This window comes from Rhinopithecus roxellana, chromosome 6 (genome assembly GCF_007565055.1).
Source record: "Rhinopithecus roxellana isolate Shanxi Qingling chromosome 6, ASM756505v1, whole genome shotgun sequence".
Taxonomy (NCBI): domain Eukaryota; kingdom Metazoa; phylum Chordata; class Mammalia; order Primates; family Cercopithecidae; genus Rhinopithecus; species Rhinopithecus roxellana.
In genome coordinates, this window is record NC_044554.1 from 95,300,450 (window position 1) to 95,319,791 (window position 19,342).

Consider the following 19,342-nt stretch of genomic DNA (forward strand, 5'->3'; position numbering starts at 1 on the left):
CAACAGCCTCTATGTGAGCTGGCTTGGGGTGCAGTACTCCACGGCACAAAGCAAGAGCAGCTCACAGCTCGACTGGCAAGAAGATCGGTGGGGCTTAATTATTGCAATGGATTAGTAACCAAGGACCCAGCTTTGGAAAATGAATTGCAGATCTCAGTATGAAACATAAAGACAGTTCGAAATTCAATTCATACTGGTCCATAAATTAGAAAACCTTGGCTCAGAAAGGTTGTACGTAAGGGCTAAATTTCTTTTTCCCAAGAAAAATCCAAAATGAATGAAATCAAATTGGAATTTAAAGCTACTTTATAATTTGGATTTCTACAAATACACCATGCCTACTTTTAAAAAGGAAGCATGCTTAATTGAGTTCTAACACTAAAAAACAAAAAACACACACTCAAAATGCAAGAGAGAAAGTACTTTAATTATTACTGTGGAAAGTAGTCACTTGACAATGCAATTGTATTCTGGGGTAGGAGGCTGTAATATACCAATTGCCTACATTCCCAAGTGAAATTTTAAAAATTAGTACTTATTTTTAGCCTAGCAGGCATCATTTGTTCCCATAGAATAGAATAGTGTCTCCTCAGTTAGGGAAGGAAAAGCCCTGATGTCAACAATGCAAGGCAGGAAATACAGAGGAGACCAAGAAGTAAAAATATATACATAAAATATGACTATGTGTGTACAAATTCAGGCTTTTTCATTAGCACACAAAATAATCTCAGTAATAAAGTAGACTCACTCTGATGTTTTTTCTAAAACACTATACTTCTTGCAATCTAGCTTAATAAGTCTCTCAAAGGATTTGAGAGAGAGGGAGAGAGAGAGCAACATTCCAGTTGTTTACTGGGCCTAAGACCTGGTGAATTCAGTGGAGAATAACTTTGCGAGGAAACAGGAAGATTCCTCATATCCAGTGTTTCTTAATTTTCAAATTACTTGAATTAAACAAATGCAATGCAGGAATTGTACATTTTATAACAACCTTTACGTGACAACTCAGAGAATAATAATACTTATATTGCAGGTCCTACTTAGAAGTTCTGAGTCTAAATTCATGATTTTAAGTTAAGAAACAAAATGCCAATAAATTATAAATTATTTCTAGTGCTGTATTTGAATTCATTCAAGTTTCTATACTCATTCTACACTGCCTAACCATAAACTGTGGGTAACACTGTAAGAATAAGCAGGGCAAGCTGAAGGCATTCCATTTCACAAACTGGGTTCTTTAACACAGACTGACGTATTTCCGTACATATTTATAAGGCTTAGTGGTTATTATTAGTCTGTAATTGCAGTTGTTCTAACACCTAATAAGCCATGGTTGGAAAAACAAAGGCAGGTTAATTTGTGATTTCCTCTACTCATTCAGAGGCAAATTAAGTGTCAAACAGCTAATACGAAACATATTTCATTTTATGAGATTTTAATTTAATTCTGCACCATATCGTTGATGCCTTAATATAGGGTGGTTTATCTAAAAAGAGGAGCAATTTATAAACCTCTTTCAATAGAATCTTTAATGATAGGATATGATAGCATAATTATAGAAGCGCCTGTTCTTCTTCTAAACAGAGATCTGTCGGCATTTCCATCAACAGAAATCCTTGTTTTTAGGAGACTCGTAATTTAGTTCTTAAAGCTGGCACCAGAAGAACAATTGGGTGTACAAAATGAGAATATCTCCAAATTTTGTCTCCTTATAATTAAAAATATCTATTGCAAAAACTTAGTACTCTTCACTTGATCTCATTTTCCACAAGACAATTATATAGCAAACAGTTTGGAATTCAAGTTTTGGATAAAATGATTTTACTTTCCTAGGTAACTGATTCATCCCTCAGCAAATACGTGCTTTTAAGATTTCTATAACCAAGCCACATTTGCCTCGATTAGCCTCCACTTTGAAGGTGATCACAGGAGTCTACTTATCATACCTCAGAAGGTGCAAGAGCAACCCAGGGACTCACAACTGAGCAAGGGCAGAATAGAAACTCCCAGTATTTTTCATGTCCCCCACTGCCTGGAATGCCCACTTTCAGCATTTGTTTAGATAGAGCTCTGTGCTTTTCAGAGTACTTACATGAACATTATTTCATTGAACTCTCCCCCTGTGATCTGAAGAGCTGGGTACAGCAGACAGCTTTATCTCCATGTAATGAAACCAACACATGCAAAGGGCAGTGGCCAGAGTCCACAGCACAAGTGAATGGCAACACAAGAACAGGAATTCGAGCTCTCTGACTGCTCCTTCACCGTCTCTCAGATTGGGTCAATGTGAGTGTCCACTGAGCATCTTTTACAAAATGCCTGACCAAGTGCTGGGCACTACCCATGAAACTAGCAGGGTGCAGTGACTGTTAACAATAAATCACCAAGGAAGAGGAAAAGCATCACAAGAAAGCTACACGCAAGGTGCTACAAAAACAGTCTCCGGGACGACCCTTAAATTAGGGGCCTTGAGGATGAATATAAGCAGGAGTTCACCATGCAGAGAGGGAAAGCCAATTAGACCAATGCAGAGAGAATGTCAGTCACAAATACACAGGTGCGTGACATGCCCCAGCTTCCTTGGGCCCACTTCAGTAAGCATAGCATAATTATAGAAGCACCTATAGAATCCACCCAGGGCCCTGCCAGGACGCACCAAAACCAGGCAGTCCCAGGAGGCCACAAACCCATAAGCTCACCATTCTCTGTGCCTGCAGCAATGATATTCCCTCTTGGAATCTTCCAGGACTTCTCTTTTGAGGCTCAGGATTATCTACCAGCTTTCCATTATCAATCTTTTTGATAATTATATATTTAGGCTGCTAGAGAACGATTTAGTCAGATGCTACTAAAGTATCCAAAGCTTGGCTAAAAAAAGCAGGAAGAACTGAAATCCAAAGAAAACCCAGCTCAGCAGTACACCTGAAATGTGACTCCCCCAAATCTGCCTACGAGGATGGTCTGGATGTGACCCATCTTGTCTTGTGATGTTATCACCATGGGCCAATGCAGGTCAGTAAGCAGGGCCTAGAACACACAGTGGAGGCTACAGGAGGGCTTACTGTTATATTCTGCCATAGAACAAAGACTTGGGATTTTTATTGATAAATTCATATTTGCATTTATTTACAAGGCAGAATGCAGAGGAGTAATATAAACTCATTTTTAAAAATTGCTCTAGAACATCATTTCTGAAAGAATGAAGACCTCCAAAATTCCGTAGAAAATCTGACCTAAATTAACTACATCACAAAGGCTCCAGTCTGGGAGGAATTAGTGATCCATGTCTCCAAGGCCTGTCTGGCCCTTGCATGCACTGAACCATGGGGCAGATCCTCATCTGAGATCCATGTGGTCACATCTGTACCATAAAACCTCCGTATAACGGGGTGAATTACATGTCATGTTTCAGGCTGAACTAGGAATTTCCTTCCCTTTGTATAGGGAATTTTAAATTGGCCTCCTGGTTTCATTAGATGGTATTTTTAGCAGGCTTCAGAACCCTGTAAATACTTACTTGTGTTCCAGTGAAAAGTCAAAGAATAAGTCACAAGTTTCTGCATTCTCTCTCTATAAATACCCACTTCTCCTTTAATGCTTATAGAAGTCTGCAACACAGATTTATTACTTACCTCCAGGCAAATCTGCTCTGAAATTACAATTCACTAATGGGAGATGGATCCAAAAAACTGTTGGTAAAATATTATATGTGTACTTGGGCATGTAGTTAGGATTGTTAATATCAATTAATTCTGTTCACAGAGGAGGACTTGTTTTAAAACAACTTCATTTTTCTTTGGCATAATATGTAATTACACAGCTGTAACTAATAGCCATGGAGATGCAATCTACCATCTGAATAACCAGCATTATTCTTCAAAGTATTATTTGTGCTTTTCTAACTTTACTGTCTCCAAATAAAGGGTGATTATTAGACATGACTAAATGTATATATCAAGGCCGTTAGCAAGGGACAGCCCATCCCAGAGAGTGGCTCCCCTTATTATAGTACATGACAGTTTCCTGGATAGTACTACAAAAGAATACTGTTTTACTTTGCAACTCCACCATCCTTTATTTCCTCCAAACCAAGTTAGATGGTATTTATTTCCAAGAGATTCCTTTTTCCTTTTCTAAAGTATGTTATCACTAGCATTCTTTCCTTTTATCTTTCTGTAAACCATGTGCTCGATTACATTTGCCATTTTGTTTGGGTGACATTCCCATCAATCAAGTGACTTTTGGTGTACTTACATAGGGGCTATGAAAATTTACCACTAAAAATTTCATTACAAATTCCTTGTGATCCCCAGAACAGGACTTTCGTGTTACAGAAATTTGAACATAAAAAACTTCAAACCTAATGTCAACCAAATACATATTCTGAGTGGTAACTTTCCATTAGGTTTTTACTTTTTAATTTAGTATTTACAGCCCACAGAACACACGTCAGCAAAATATATAGGAAATACTTGACTACCTAGTGTGACAGGCATTCCTCAAGAAACAGCAGGGATTTACTTCAGTGAATCCAAGAACAGATAGGCTTGCTGTATTTCAAAAGTAAATCTTACACTTCTATCACATCTTCAAAGCCCAGTGGACGTGCCGTTAACAAAAAGTCCTGAGATGGTAAAAGCCAGTATCTCATTCCATTTCATTAACAAGGAAAGTGTTAATACTTACATATGCAATGGAGGAATCGGAGACGGATCGTAATGGTAACGGCCCTCATGATGTCTGGCATCAATTGGTACAGGAGGATGGAAGGCAGGGAAAAGATGAGGAGGGTCTGAAAAAAAGAGGGAGCCCAATCTATATCAAATGAACACTTTCAAATAGCATTCCAATTCACAAAGCAACACTGCTATACTATTATAACTTCACTACTTACACTTAATCTAAGAATTTGTAGAAGAACTCTTTAAGGTTAGTGAAGAGGTTCTGTGAGGTACTGCAGCAGTATGACTGAGTAAGTAGTGCCTGCACCTACCTGAGAAGGTAGAGCCTGGGATTGACTGCAGCTCAAACCCAGACAGGAAAGCAAGAAACAGAGGAACAACACAGGCTCCCTATCTTGAAAGATAGGCTGACTAGAGGAGAAGGGCTGAAGGGAGCCACAAAGCCAAGGGGAACAGAGTAGAACACACTTATTTGAAAAATAAAACTACATTGTCAAGTTAAGTTTTAAACAAAGACATTGTAATACAAATACTAGTTTCATTTCTCCCATGCTCATCATACTTTTAAGAGTGGAAAGGCTCCCTAGAATCTGTGGCTGATATATACACACAAGCATATGTTTCTTTTTTTTAAAATTAAGTACATATTCCCCTCCTTCTTGGCCTGGGCTAGGCCTCCATAGTCCCCACACAAAGACAGCAAATCTATGTACGGTCCAGAGAAATACTGTGCAGCCTGCCTGGAAGAGATAAAGCTGACCCACTCACACTCAACAGCGAGAGATCTAGAGCCAAACTCAGGGAATTCCTCCCAAGGTAGTGTTAACATTCATCTTGGACCCAGGTCCCCTCCTGCTTCCGCCTTTCCCCAGTCCAACGCTCTGGGTTCCTGAGCTGCTGGGTGTGTGCCCTTCCTTAAAAATAGCTCTCCCACCCCCACTTATTCCTAGTAACTTACACCCATTGTCTCTGAAAATAAACTTTTATTTAAAAAAAAATAGTGATTCACTGTAAAAACTGAAGAGAGTTTTAACAGATTTTATAATTAGAAGCAGGACTGATGAGTCAAGGTTTTTCCAAGTTTCAAGAAGCAAAATGAAGGGGTCCAAAACCCAGAGGTTTGACTCCATGGCTATGAGACTAAACACGACAGCAAATTCTTCAAATGTGACGGGTCCACACTGGTCATGCTGGGAGCCTGCCCAGAGCCAACACTGCTGAGGGTTGATGTGTACACCAACAAGCCTCAGAACGGCTTCCAGTTATTTCGCCCTGGTGCTGAGGGTAGCAGTCTCTAAAGGCAATTCCAAAGGGAGCCCTCTCTCCGCGGACAGGTTCTGATTGACCACCTAAGAATGCACAGAGCATCTCCACGGGGTGCGGGAGGCTGCGAGGCCATGCCAAACACACAGATTAAGAGGTGGCTGCACCCCCTGAAGTCAGCTGCATCCCCTGAGGTCGGCAACACCACCGTCCCAACTGGGTGGAAATGGATGATTATTAGATGTGTGTAATGTTGAATTCAGGTGGTTTTGATTTTCTTCCCTATCCATTTCTCTGTTTTCCAAATTTTCTTCAACAAGCAACTACTAGAATATAAGCACAACAAATCTGTTTTTAAAGCTATAGTACATTACTTCCCTTGTTTTGATTTTGTCCCTGCTGCCTTCAAGAATCTAAGACTCTGTTTATGAAGAAAAAAATCCAGTAAGAGTAAAAAATGATGAGTATAGCATTCATAGAAGCTCTGTGGTCTACCAGGGAAGGACCCGAAGCTGTAATTCTTTAGTTTACCACCAGATCTAGAATCTAGAAAACTTCCCAGAGGACTATTTTACTGAAAATGTCAGTGATTCACTGTACTTTGTGACCGTTATTTCTGTGACCGTTGATTTGCTAAGTTTGAAAATTTAAGTTGAATGTTTATTCAGCAATGTTGGCAGCTTCATTGCTGCACATAGCTCAGCCATCTTGACAATAAAAAGTCACCCTCTGTAGAGCCCAACATTCTATCTCATTTAACCATTTTCAAAGGAAATTCCTTTGAAATCCTTCTTAAAACATAAAATCAAGTGGGGTCATCTTTTGCACTCGTTTTTGAAAGCCTGACATATACTAGTGGATGTTTACTGATTTTAAACTTTTAAACAAACCCAAATCAATCAGATTCAAATCCACGTGAGGGTGGATGGCCATGAAATATGGGAGTGGCTCTTCTTTCTCTTCCACACCTTTCAGCTATTGCTGCCGATGCAAACATGCATGCCCCCTGCAGACTTCTTACTTAACACACATCATCTGCTCTTGGCAATCAGAGAAATAAACTTACTAGAATGGGGTGTGAATTCAGCATTCATAAAGTCTTACCCACCTCCTCAGGGCATCGCACATGCACCAGTTTATGCGGTTGTTTTGAGGGACACTGACAACTATGTCAGAGTTGGAAGGTATTTTCACTTCTTTATTTCATGGCTCTTGGCTGTGTTCTGCATGATGAAATTCTCTCCACCAGATAAGTGGGTGTCAACCGTATCTGGTTTTCTCTATGTGGGTGCACCTATGAATTATGACAAAGTACAAAACCACGTTTTTTGCTCAAAATGTGTGAATTTATTCCACATTTAATGTATGCCTCATATACCCCCGAAGTAACAGTCACGATCTTTTATATGAGTGTTTATAATTGTTGCAGTGATTATGTGTATGGAGGGAAGACCAACCAGTTAATCCTATAAAATCAAAAGCGTATACCCAACAAGTATAAAATTCTCTTCCTCAAGGAAAACCTACAATGCTATCACGCACATTTAAAAGACACTGCCATCTTCTCATTTTCAAGAAATTATTCTTTCAGGATTTAAATTTTCTCTCTCTCACCCTCTCTCCAGCTTTCAGAATAAAGGAGAAAATGACCTAGCACTGCAACAACAAATTTGAGAGGAAAACATAAAACACAATTACTGGGGTACTAAGTAGTCATTTCTCACTGTTGAGTCCACAGTGTTCTGTGAATTTAAAAGTTAATTCTGACTGAAAGTAGGTGATGCGTCTTATAACACTGTTTGCACCAAATGTTTATTTATGTCCCAAGAAAATTTATGAATTCTGCATTCAAGAATTATGTTTAAATAAAGAACAGAAAATTAATGGATATGATCTGATTTGACCAAAGACATCTGGTTTTGGTTTAAGTGTCTCACTGTTTCTACGTTTCCCCTCTTGATTAAATTTAAAATAACTTCTCCTGGATTGCAGAAGGCTGTGTGGACAATTATACCTTGTGTTGGTTATTAGTAGAAATCACACCTCTGAAGCCACTTTCTGGGAAAATGCAATGGAACACCCCTCTTCCAATTCAAGATGTGCTCGACTACAGCTTAACAGGATAAATGAAGAATGAAAAGCAGTATGGGCATGTCCTGTAACATACGTGGCATCCCATGATATTAATCCTAACATGTTTCTCGAAAAATGCTCCTGAATCCTCAAACGTTGACTACTTGCCTCGCTGGCGTCTAGGTTTGTCGTTTCTATGTGGCTCAGCGGCATATTCCATCACTGGCCCAAAAAGCTGTCCAAGAAAACCCACATGACAAGAACAGGCCCCTGTCGCCAGAGCCGCCATAATTACCCGGCTCACGGTTTATTATTTACACATGAGCAGCGCAGCTGTGACGCATCATAACTCAAGCGTATGTGTAATAAGTTACTGCGCCGCAGCCATCTCCTGCCCTGCCCCTTGACAAAACACCACATGATGACTTCTCCAAAGTCAGGCGAAAACTGCTGAAGCAGAAGGAAGTGCCACGAAACCTGGCTACCTCCTATTTATCATACAATTTCCTGACTGATGGCTCCACAAACCAGCTGCTAAGTGCTGTGTACTCTACTGTCAGCAAACTAACGGGCTAAATGGAAGACAGGGAGAATAATGTGCAGAACTGGTGGAATCAATTTTACTGAGGGAATTAAAATTCTTCCAGGTGGGGGTGGGTCTGCGGAGCAGTGGTAAGCAGTCAACTGTACATGCTTATGGTTGCAAAGATGATTTATTACAGACCTGCGAGAGGTGTGACTATTGTGCCCGAGTCCTCTTACACTAAACAGAGATTTGAAGAGTGTGTACTCTCCCAGGCTTGAGTGGAATAGTCTTTAAACCCTATAACTATGTAATTGGCTTGACACATGTTTAAATTGAAATGCATAGCAAAAGTATTTGTGCTGGGTAGAGTTGTCAGTATTCCATTTCACACTGGCTGTCATCATGTTGGGCATTAAGGATCTCATTAGAAATGAGAGGCATTGATTTTTAGGTCTCTTCACAACAGCCTGGGTTGATCATAAAACCTGTAGCCAGAGAATAACTGAGAAAGACACTTGGAGATTTATCTCTAGTTGCATCCTTCTCCCAAGAAATAGTTTTAGTATCCTCAGGCTATAAGATCTCTTGGATGCCATCCTGGGAAACTGTCTTTTAAGGTTTGAAATTTACATACAAAAACTGCAGATTAAAAAAGAGAGATCAAAGTCTCTCAGTTAGTGCCCTGAAGGAGTAATTCACCAAATGATACTTGAATGGTCTGAAAGTGCCCAGGAAACAGTGCAAGAGTAAACTGCCAAGTGCAGAAGTCCTCATGGATGATTTAAATACTGAAGTCGTCTGTACACTGGCCTTGGAATTTACTCGACATCTGAGCTAGAGATGATTTTCTGTCATTGGAGTTAGTCCTGCCTGTAGGAATGGCCAGTTCCCTCAAACTCATTCAATCATCTGCCATTAGCAGAAATATCATTAAACAGCATCCGCTATGCTACAACCAAAATCACCATCCAGCTTCTATAAAGTGAAATGTTTCAAGCGGGAGAGGGAGAGAGCGGGAGAGAGAGAATGAGAGATCCGACTGCCAAGAACTCACTCTAGTGAGATAGTAGAGAGGAAGCCCAGGCCTCATCACTGTCTCTTCCCACCATGGAGCTTCTCCAGTCATCATCCTCGTGCCTGCAAGACCTTTTTCCAGGGCTCAGTGCACTGTGGGAGGCCATTTGGACTGACTCCAAGACCCAGACTGACTTACTAACTCAGACAACCTTGCAATTCCTGCCTATGGATGACATGGCACCAGAAATGAGCTGATCCACCCTCTGAGGACACCCCAGGTAACCTAACAAGGAGAGTCTAGAGCAACACGTTTTGAGCAAGGCAGTCTGTGGCCCGCCATGATCTACTGTGAGTGGAATCTAAGGAGTGCTACCCCACAGGGCCCTGCTGTGGACTTGCTGGGCAGGATCCTCACAGCATCACCTCATGGAGCACTAGAAATCTTTTTTCTGGTCTCACAAGCATATCACATGGGGTTAGAAACTCCTCCAGAGTCATCAGAATGAGACATCTTATTTATACGATCTTCCACAGGGTAATGCAAGTTTAAAGAAGCTATGGTTCTAGCATACTCTAGAAATCTTGTAAAAATGCCCTGAATCTTTTTTTTTAATTATCTATTCTTTTGTAACTTTACACAATGGCAGGAGCCTTAACTTGAAGAGTATATGCTATAGCAGGAATCTGCAAACTATCACATGTGGGTCAGTGTTTGTAAATAAAGTTATTTTTAATTTTTTTAATTTTGTAGATGTACATATTTATGGGTCACATGAGATAATTTGACACAGGCATGCAACACATAACAATCATATCAGGGCAAATGGGGTATCCATTACCTCAAGCATTTATTATGTGTGCTATAAACAATCCAATTATACTCTCTTCGTTATTTTAAAATGTACAATTAAATTGCTTTTGACTATAGTCACCATGCTGTGCTAACAAACACTGGGTCTTATTCAATCTTTCTTGTTTTTTTTTTTTTTTTTTTTTTTTTTTTTTTTTTTGTACCTATTAACCATTTCTACTCCCTGCTCAATCCCCACTATCCTTCTTACCTTCTGGTAACCATCCTTCTATTCTCTATCTCTCTGAGTTCAATCATTTTAATGTTTAGGTCCCACAAATAAGTGAGATCAAGTTCCTTCTGCACCTGGCTTATTTCACTTAACATTATGATCTACAGTTCCATCCATGCTGTTGCAAATGATAGGATTTCATTCTCCTTTATGCCTGAATAGCACTCCACTGTGTATATGTACCACATTTTCTTTATCCATTCATCTGATGATGGACCCTTAGGTTGCTTTGTAAATAAAGTTTTATTGGAATACTGCCATACTCATTTGCCTACATATTGCCTATGGCTTTATTTTCCCACACCAACAACAGAGCTGACCAGCTGAGACAGAAAACACGTGGCCTAACACATTTGTTATCTTATCCTTTATGGGAAAAGGTTGACAAACCCTATTCCAGTGTACCATGATAAAGTAATTTGCAGAAATTATTAATTTTGAAAAAAAATCAACTTTTTCTTTATTGTGTTGTTTAAGCGATAACACTAGGTACGTCAAATATTTTCAATGCACTTTCCTTAAATGCCAACTTGTGTGACTGACTTAATATAGTAAAAGTGTTCATATTAATCATCAATCAATAATGAGATATCTCATCTACCTTTAGCAAAACCTGTAACAAGTAGACAAATTTCAAGAAAATGGATGAAATTAACCATAAATCTAGCAATAATAGCAGTAGCTAAGCATTTGAAAATTGAAGTTATCTTATAAATTAAGTAAAACAAATACAAGTTTACATAAAACACTAATTAACAACAAAAACTAAGCTATTTCTAAAACCCAATAAGCTTTTACTTCTGGCAACTACCCGACAGTCTTAACTCCTGGTGTATAAACTTCCACGGACATTCCCCGCTACTCAAATAACAAGCTTTTTATCATTTCTTTTGTGTAAGCATGCAGACTATTAAATTAATTAGCATTTTAGACCTAAATACTACCCATCGCTACACTCTGGTCACACCTACAATTCATCTTTTTTTTAAACAGTCAGATAGATCCCTGCTGTGCTCCTCAACAAACATGATCATGTGTTTCCCACAAGAAAATGCCAAATGGTCCTCCGCAAGTGAACTGACAAAAGAAACCTCTGCCTTTACTGCTTCAAGTATGTCCTCAGTCGTGAACCAACAATTGATCTCGCCCCTTTCTGGAAACTTCTAATTTCTTCTGTCCTTAAGTTGCATGTTTCTCCCTTCAAGATCACATCCAGTGGATGCCCAATGGTGGAAAGACAACCACGTCTACCTACTGGCTGACCAATCATATCCTTCCAAACAGAGACTCTGGAATGTGTCTTGCCTGTGATTCCACATATATGCATCCAACATTTTTGTTGTTTTCAGCTTTCCTGCCAGGATAAGAGAGAAAAAATAACCAGAGGGAAAGGCAGCAAAGAGAAATAAAGAAAGGTTTACATCCATTCTAGCTGAACTGCAGAACTCTCTCAGGGAAATCACATGCAAACATATAAGGAATCACTTAGAAGTGACAAATCTGTTTACTCTGAAATATGCTAATGGTGTATTTTCAGTGACAATAAATACGCTTGGAAATTAAAAATGGAAATTAGTTACTAGTGACAAATTTTTACATCAAAGACTGTATTTTTATATCACAAAATTCAAAAGTCACAGTTATATAGCTCTAAAAATATACACTGGGATTCTTTTTTTTAATTTTTTAGATTGAGTCTCACTCTATTGCCCAGGCTGGAGTGCAGTGGCACAATCTCAGCTCACTGCAGCCTCCGCCTCCCAGGTTCAAGCGATTCTCATGCTTCAGCCTCCCAAGTAGCTGGGATTACAGGTGCCCACCACCACACCTGGCTAATTTTTGTATTGTTAGTAGAGATGAGGTTTCACCATGTTGACCAGGCTGGTCTTGAACTCTTGACCTCAAGTGATCTATCCTTCTCGGTACACTGGGATGCTTAATGGAATCAGAAGTTTAAACTAAGTCTGGTTTAGTTAGGAAACCAACAACTGATCCACAAAGGGGAGGTCTGGAAGTTGCATTCTATTCAAAATTAATCTGCTGCAAAAAGAGCTTTCAGTGTTGCAAAATTAGCAGAAAGTAGCAAGATGTGAAAGCAAAATAACATAGTATGTTTTATAATAGTATACATCTTGTTAAGGAATCCTCTTGACATAAAATAAGCATTCCCAAAGCGTTATCATTATTCTCCTGAGTCTTGTTTCTTTTTAAGTTCTATTATCAAGACAATCCTGAGAACCAAGAAGGGAAAATTTTATTATCTACTCAAAGAAGTTAAATGATCTACCCAGTGTTGCATAAAACTATGGCCTTATGATGCAAGTTTGGTGCTCTTTCTATTCCAATACCAGAGCACACCGGATTTGGCACTTCAAGCGTGATCCCTGCCAGGGCGGGGAAACCCAGGTACCTTCATGAACTATCAATCCTGCTTCGGAGACAGCAACCCTGAGGAGCTCTCAGGCAGCACAAATGCAGGCCTGCCAGAGATTGTTGGGACTCAGGCTCAGCATATCAAGAGGTTTACCCTTGTCTTCACAGTTGCACAAGAGAGAATGCTGCCACCAATCATAAAGAATCACTTCCAGAAATATTTGGAAGTATCTGGAAGACCAGCAGTATTTCAAGAGTGTGCTGGTTGGCAACTTTGTAGCAATTAAGAAATGAATGAGGCACATTCATTTTGCTCAACACGAGACAAGAAGCTCTGAAGGATTATTGACTCTGCTTCTTTCATCTGGACCATCCACTCCATCTGTAGTTCCTATAAATCAACAGCTAAAGGTCTTCCAAGGTTTGTCCCATAAATAGTAATTAATAAAAATAATAAAACAAATCATGACAAACACAAGTGCAATTCACTTAATACTTTAATGCAGGTCAGGCATGTGCAATGCCTTTTAGACTCACCTCGTTTATTTCTTCCTGTGGCCTGACCCTGAGAAGCAGGTACTGTTCATACGCCCATTCTTATGGACAGGGAAACTGACCTTCTCCAGTGTTACATGGGGAGACAGTAGTAGAGTTATGTGTCTTTTTTACTTCAGAACCAGGGTTCTACTTCTTGACACAACAATGTCAGAGTTAAGGCTTTTTATCATCTCTTATCTAAACTATACTCCCCACACCAGCATCCCTAAAACCAAGTCTGAACCATATCCCTCCCTTCTCCCAAAATGTATAGTGGCCCAGGATAGCCTGCCCACTCCAGTCCAAGTTCTTCACCATGAATTTCAGGCCCCAGCAACCAAGCTCCATTCAGGACACCTCCCCATCCAAGAGTCAGTGCCCCCTCAGGTACCATGCACTTCATGGCTTATGGTGTCCCCTCAGTTGAGGACAAATTCCCTCTTACCTAAGTCTTACCCCCACTTCAAGACTCAACACAAACACCTCCCGCTCCGTCAGGCTTCCCAGGGGCTCTGTGGGATCGCGTGCTCCTTCCTCCCTTCTCTATAACCTTCCTTCAGGTTGGCTGGAACCAGTAGGGACGACCCGAAGAATTCTACTTGGACCCGCATCATGTCCTCCCCACCACCTTGTCCTCTGAGGGCCCTGTGCTCATCCTCAGCGCTCTCCCTCAGACAAGCATGCGTTTACTGAACACAGAGTTTATACCAGCACAGCCATGCGGGTGAGTATACCACACTGCCTTTCCTGCCAGGCAATATGGGGATGAGTCCCTGCAGGGGTGCACATACCCACAGGTCAGAACTGTCTTCTTTCCCTCCCAGGAGGTCTGGGGTGTGAGGGCAGAAGAGGCTCACTTATCTGTGTATACCCAGCAGGAACTCAATAAATGTCTGTTCTAGGAAAGGTGAAAAGGGGGAGGAAAGACATGAAAGGAAAGTGAGGCCATGCAACGACAGTGGTGGACCAAGCCAGCCATCCCTCCCGGAAACTGCAGGACACTTCCTTCTACCTAAGGGGCCTCCAACAACAGGCAAAATGAGGGGAATCGACAGGTATGGGCTGTCTCCTCTTTGGAATCCCCCCTGTGCAGTTTTTTGCATGCTTCCCATGTTCAGAGTGAGCACAGGGCCAAGGCCCAGCAGATGCGTGCACAACCCTGGAACAAATCCTAGCACTCTTTACGGCAGCTTCCAGCCTGACCAGGCTGCCTGCCTTCTGCTGGGCAGTGAGTAACTTCATGTGGGCACCTCACCACCCTACCCCACGTCTAAGACACGGCAGACACTGGTGGGCGCTCAGCAATCACACTCCTGGTTGGGACCTTTCCACGACTCGGAATGCCCTTTCCCATCAGGGAAACACTGATGGCTCTGGTGAATTCAGGATACTTGATCAGGCTGCTAACACCCATATGGAAAAAGCTCTTTGACACAAAAGGTTGGAGGTCAAAAGTTTAAAAGCTCATGACAGAAATGACAGGGGCCCCTTTGCCCCCACCACCACCTACTTTTTTTTTTTTTTTTGTCAATAACATCAAAGACTCTGGCATGTACTTAATGCTATTATTGTTACGCTTTGGAATCCATTGAAATTCCAGCATGTTTATTGCACACTGGGAGCATTAAAAGGCTCCACTTTCTTGTCCCTTAAACTCCGAACCCTCACTGTCTAAGAAACATCATTGTTTGAAGAAACACACAAAGCTTTTAAGCAAAGAGTTTGTTTTAAGGGTTTCTTTCATCATGACTGTAAAATAATAAAGCACACGACATGGCTTCCTTGAAGGGAAGAGCAAGGAAATGATAGAAAAGGGAGAGAATCCCCCACTGCTTAGGAAGAAAAAAAATCCACTTCACATTTCTCGGCTCATGGGAGTACAAGTGGAAAACATTCCCCATTTTTATTCTATTTCTCCTTTCTCTGCAACCCTATGTTAGCCACAAGTTGCACATTTTATACACACCTCAAAGACATTGGCTATGTGAGCATCTATCAAATGGTACCATCTGAAGGAGTCCGAAATACCTTTCTTCCTTAGAATGCCTTCTCAAGTCCACCATCCACTCTGCAGCTACCTCATACTCATTCCTGGACATGCAGATAAAAAGCCCCACAGCTGCCTGCAGGCTGGTTCAGAACTACTCCAAGCTCTACTCTCTGAAGTTCCCACTAGTGGCTTCCTCTCTTGTTGGCTACCCTTCCCTTCCTTGCTATCTCATCTGGCTTCCTATCTTGATTATTAGCTTAATTCCAGTTGGAATGCTGAATAAATTTCAGACTATCTCTGACCGACTGCCCCTTAGAGCACCTACTCCTATGGTAATGCCTTGGATGTCTAACCTATGCTATAGGCAAGAGGTACCCTGCCTGGGCCCACAAGCCCGCCATGCCCATAAAAGGCGGGGGCCACTCATTTCCTACTCTTCCCCTCCATGATTCCTGCTGTTCAGACAAGCTAATATGCTCAGACACACCCCAGAGGAATTCAGTTTGCCAGCGTTCTGTTTTAGGACTGGGGAGGATGATAGGCTTGGGGGTATCAACAAATCTATTCAGCTGGGCTCTGTTGGGGACTCTCCTTCCTGGGGAGGCACTGGTCCTGAGGCTGCTTTCACTGAGCCAAGGCCGCTGGCTGTCTGCTGCCTGTGCTTCCCTGAGGCCTCAAGCTCTCTTGCCCACGTCCGATTCTGCAGCCTCAGTGGGTGATCTCACTGGCCCTTCATCTGGACTCAGCAGCTGCTCACCTTGTCTAAAAAGACTCAGGCTCGAATGTGATCTCCATTGAGTCCTCTCCTCCCTCTCTACAAAGAGACCCCTGGCTTCTAGACCAAATGCATGGGCCTCAGTCTTCATAAACTATATTTGGTAGGTATCTGATGTCAATGATGTGCATGTGCTCCAAGGGCCCCTAAGGACAGAGAACATGGTCTACTTCTGGAATCTGCATCTATACCTTGTACGCCTGGGTCCACACCTACAGCCCTAGGTGTGGGCCCAGCTCTCCATTTCGCCCAAGGTGGCTGAAAAGGCTCCCCCATTTAAAGATATATTTTCTAGATTTTTTTAAAAACAAATTACGATAATCACTATAGCCACAGTTGAGGACTACAGCCTCAACACATGGACGCGTAATAGCGGACACACTCACACAAAGATGACCCCAATCTGCACTTCCTCAATGAGTTTCCACTGATCAGAGGGTGTGGCCTACACTCATTTCCAAAGTGCAAGACTGCTTCTCACGCTTCTTTGCTGTTTGCAAGTGTTACTAAAGACTTGAAGCATGATAATACGGGATTTAAACAAAGCATTTAAAACAAAGTGTGGATTTAGTAACACTAGGCAACAGACCAAATTGATGGCAACCTACTGGTCATCTTGACACCAATATATACTTGTACAAAATTTATCACCCTCAGTATGAATCCTTAGAAAAGCCATCCTACCTACTGAGTTTCCCCGACTCCAAAATCAGGAAAAGGCCAAACACTCAGCACACTGAATGATGCATGCTGTGACCCGTGGCTGGGTACACCCTTCCCATGGGAATCTATCTGCTCTCCATTTCGCCCAAGGCAGCTGAAAAGGTCCCCCACATTTAAAGACATATTTTCTAGATTTCTTTAAAAACAAATTACGATAATCACTCTAGCCATAATATAATTTTTCTTTCATCTGTAAAATAAGGCCAGTAAGACTTAACTCTGTTGACTCCACAAAGTTGTATAAGGCCCCAGGTGACATAGGTGAAGGTGGTTCATAAATTCTAAATAACAGTCATGCATCTCTTACTGGGATGCCTTCTAAGAAATATGCCCTTAGGTGATTGTTTCATTGTGTGAACATCATGGAGTGCACTTACACAAACCTAGTTGGTGGAGCCTACTACACACCCATGCTGTATGGTATAGCCTATTGCTCGCAGGCCATAACGGTAAGGTAGCATGTCCCCATACTGAATCCTGTAGGCAACTGTAACACAATGATAAATATTTGTGTATCTAAGCATATCTAAACATAGAAAAGGTACAGCAAAAATGTGGTATTAAAATGTTTTTAAAATGCTACACCTGTAGAGAGCAGTTATCATTAATGGAGCTTGTAGGACTGGAAATTGCTCTGGGTGAGTCAGTGAGTGGTGAATGAATGTGAAGACCTAGGACATTCTTGTACACTACTGTTGACTTTATAAACACGGTACACTTAGGCTGCACTAAATTTATGAAAAATAAAGAAAAATAAAGTGATGTTCTGATGTCACTCGCCGATAGGAATTCTTCAGCTCCATTATAATCTTATGGGACCACTGTCTCACAAGTGGTCAGTCCTTGACCTGAATATCCTTAGGCAGCACGTGACTGTACCCACGTTTAAGAAGTCACTGTTCCTTCTCAGTTCTTCTTCCTCAACATAAACATCCAAGTTACCATGAGAGTCAACAACTTCATGTGGGCATCTTCAGCTTTGCAAGTAATCTGAAGGTTCATGCCATGCTTCTCTCTTGCCCTGAAGCCTTCTCTGATCATAAGACCCAAGAAGAGGCCTCCATATCACTGTCCCTAAGTCAGGTCTGTGGCAAGGACCTCACTCTGTCTCCTGAACTTCACAATAGACAGACACTGTCCTCAGCTTAACCATCAGGGAAAAGAAAAAAAGTTACAGCTACAAATATGCTCAAAAAAGAACTATCACTTACTGAGCACTTACACATGCTAAGGACTGCCCTAAACACTCTTCATGTATTTTCTTGTTTATACCACATGACAATCCAAGGAGGTAGGTATTCATATCCTATTTTGCAAATAAGAAAATAGTGATAGAGAAGGTAAGAAGTTAAAGTCAGTTAGCAACTGACAAAGCTTGGCCTCAAGTTCAGATCTGCCTGACTACAGTGCTCTGGAAGCTACGGCAGGGTCAACTACCGAGGCCTGGGGCCTGTGCAGCCCCTGGGCCTGTGATCAGAAGGGCCCGAGCATGGTTTAACGTTACGTAGTAGCCATCTTGAAATTCTTAGTAATTTTTCAACAAGGGCTCCCGATTTTCTTTTTGCACTGGGCCCCACAAACTATGGAGCTGGTCTTGAGTACAACTGTGTTTCCCACAAAAGGACTCCCACCTCCAACCTTTCCTGCTCCACCCTTGCCAACAACAAAAGCTAACAGCTGCTAACAGACATTGTCATGGGTACATTGGGTGATCACACACATTCCGCCCTCACTGCCCAGGTACAGGTCTCCTACCTCACCCAGGCCCTGCCTCGGGCTTACACTTCTATCCCCTTGCCCCAGTCCCTCAGACATTTCTCCCAGGCACCAGGAACCCAACCCAGCAGGCAGCGCGTCCCTAGCTAGGCCGGATCTGGCAGGACACATGCCAGACATCAACCCCACAACGACGCTCTTTTGCTGCCACTGGGGCCTGCGCACACTGTGCTAACACAGTCGCCATCTACCAGCCCGCTGTCCTGAGGGCTAATTGGGCTTGTTTCAATCAAGACGGAATACAGCAGAAGTCCCTCTACACAAAAATAAATCACAATTACTAACTGCAAGAATCCAACCGCTCTCTTCTCCCCTCGTGGCCGCTGCAGAGGAATTCCCAGGCCAGCCAGGACTAGCACAAAAGCCCCAGACTGGGCTGCAGCAATATCCGCTCGCTCGGCTCAGTTTATTATTTAAACAGTTCCTTAACGACTCTTCCCAGAGGTGAGTGAGGCCAAACTGTTTTCCTTCCCTCCACAAAGCAGATATGCATGGCTTATTTGAATGTCTCCAACGTTTACTTTA

General features: G+C 41.7%; 1 protein-coding gene across 1 annotated transcript in view; it reads right to left on the reverse strand.

Moving 5' to 3' along the window:
• The window catches only part of GLI3 (GLI family zinc finger 3), a 277,199-nt gene that overhangs the window by 108,865 nt on the left and 148,992 nt on the right, over positions 1 to 19,342 (reverse strand). The window contains exon 4 of the mRNA XM_030933297.1: positions 4,687 to 4,792. Within this exon, the coding sequence (XP_030789157.1) occupies positions 4,687 to 4,792 (106 nt within the window). The remainder of the gene's footprint in view (positions 1 to 4,686; positions 4,793 to 19,342) is intronic.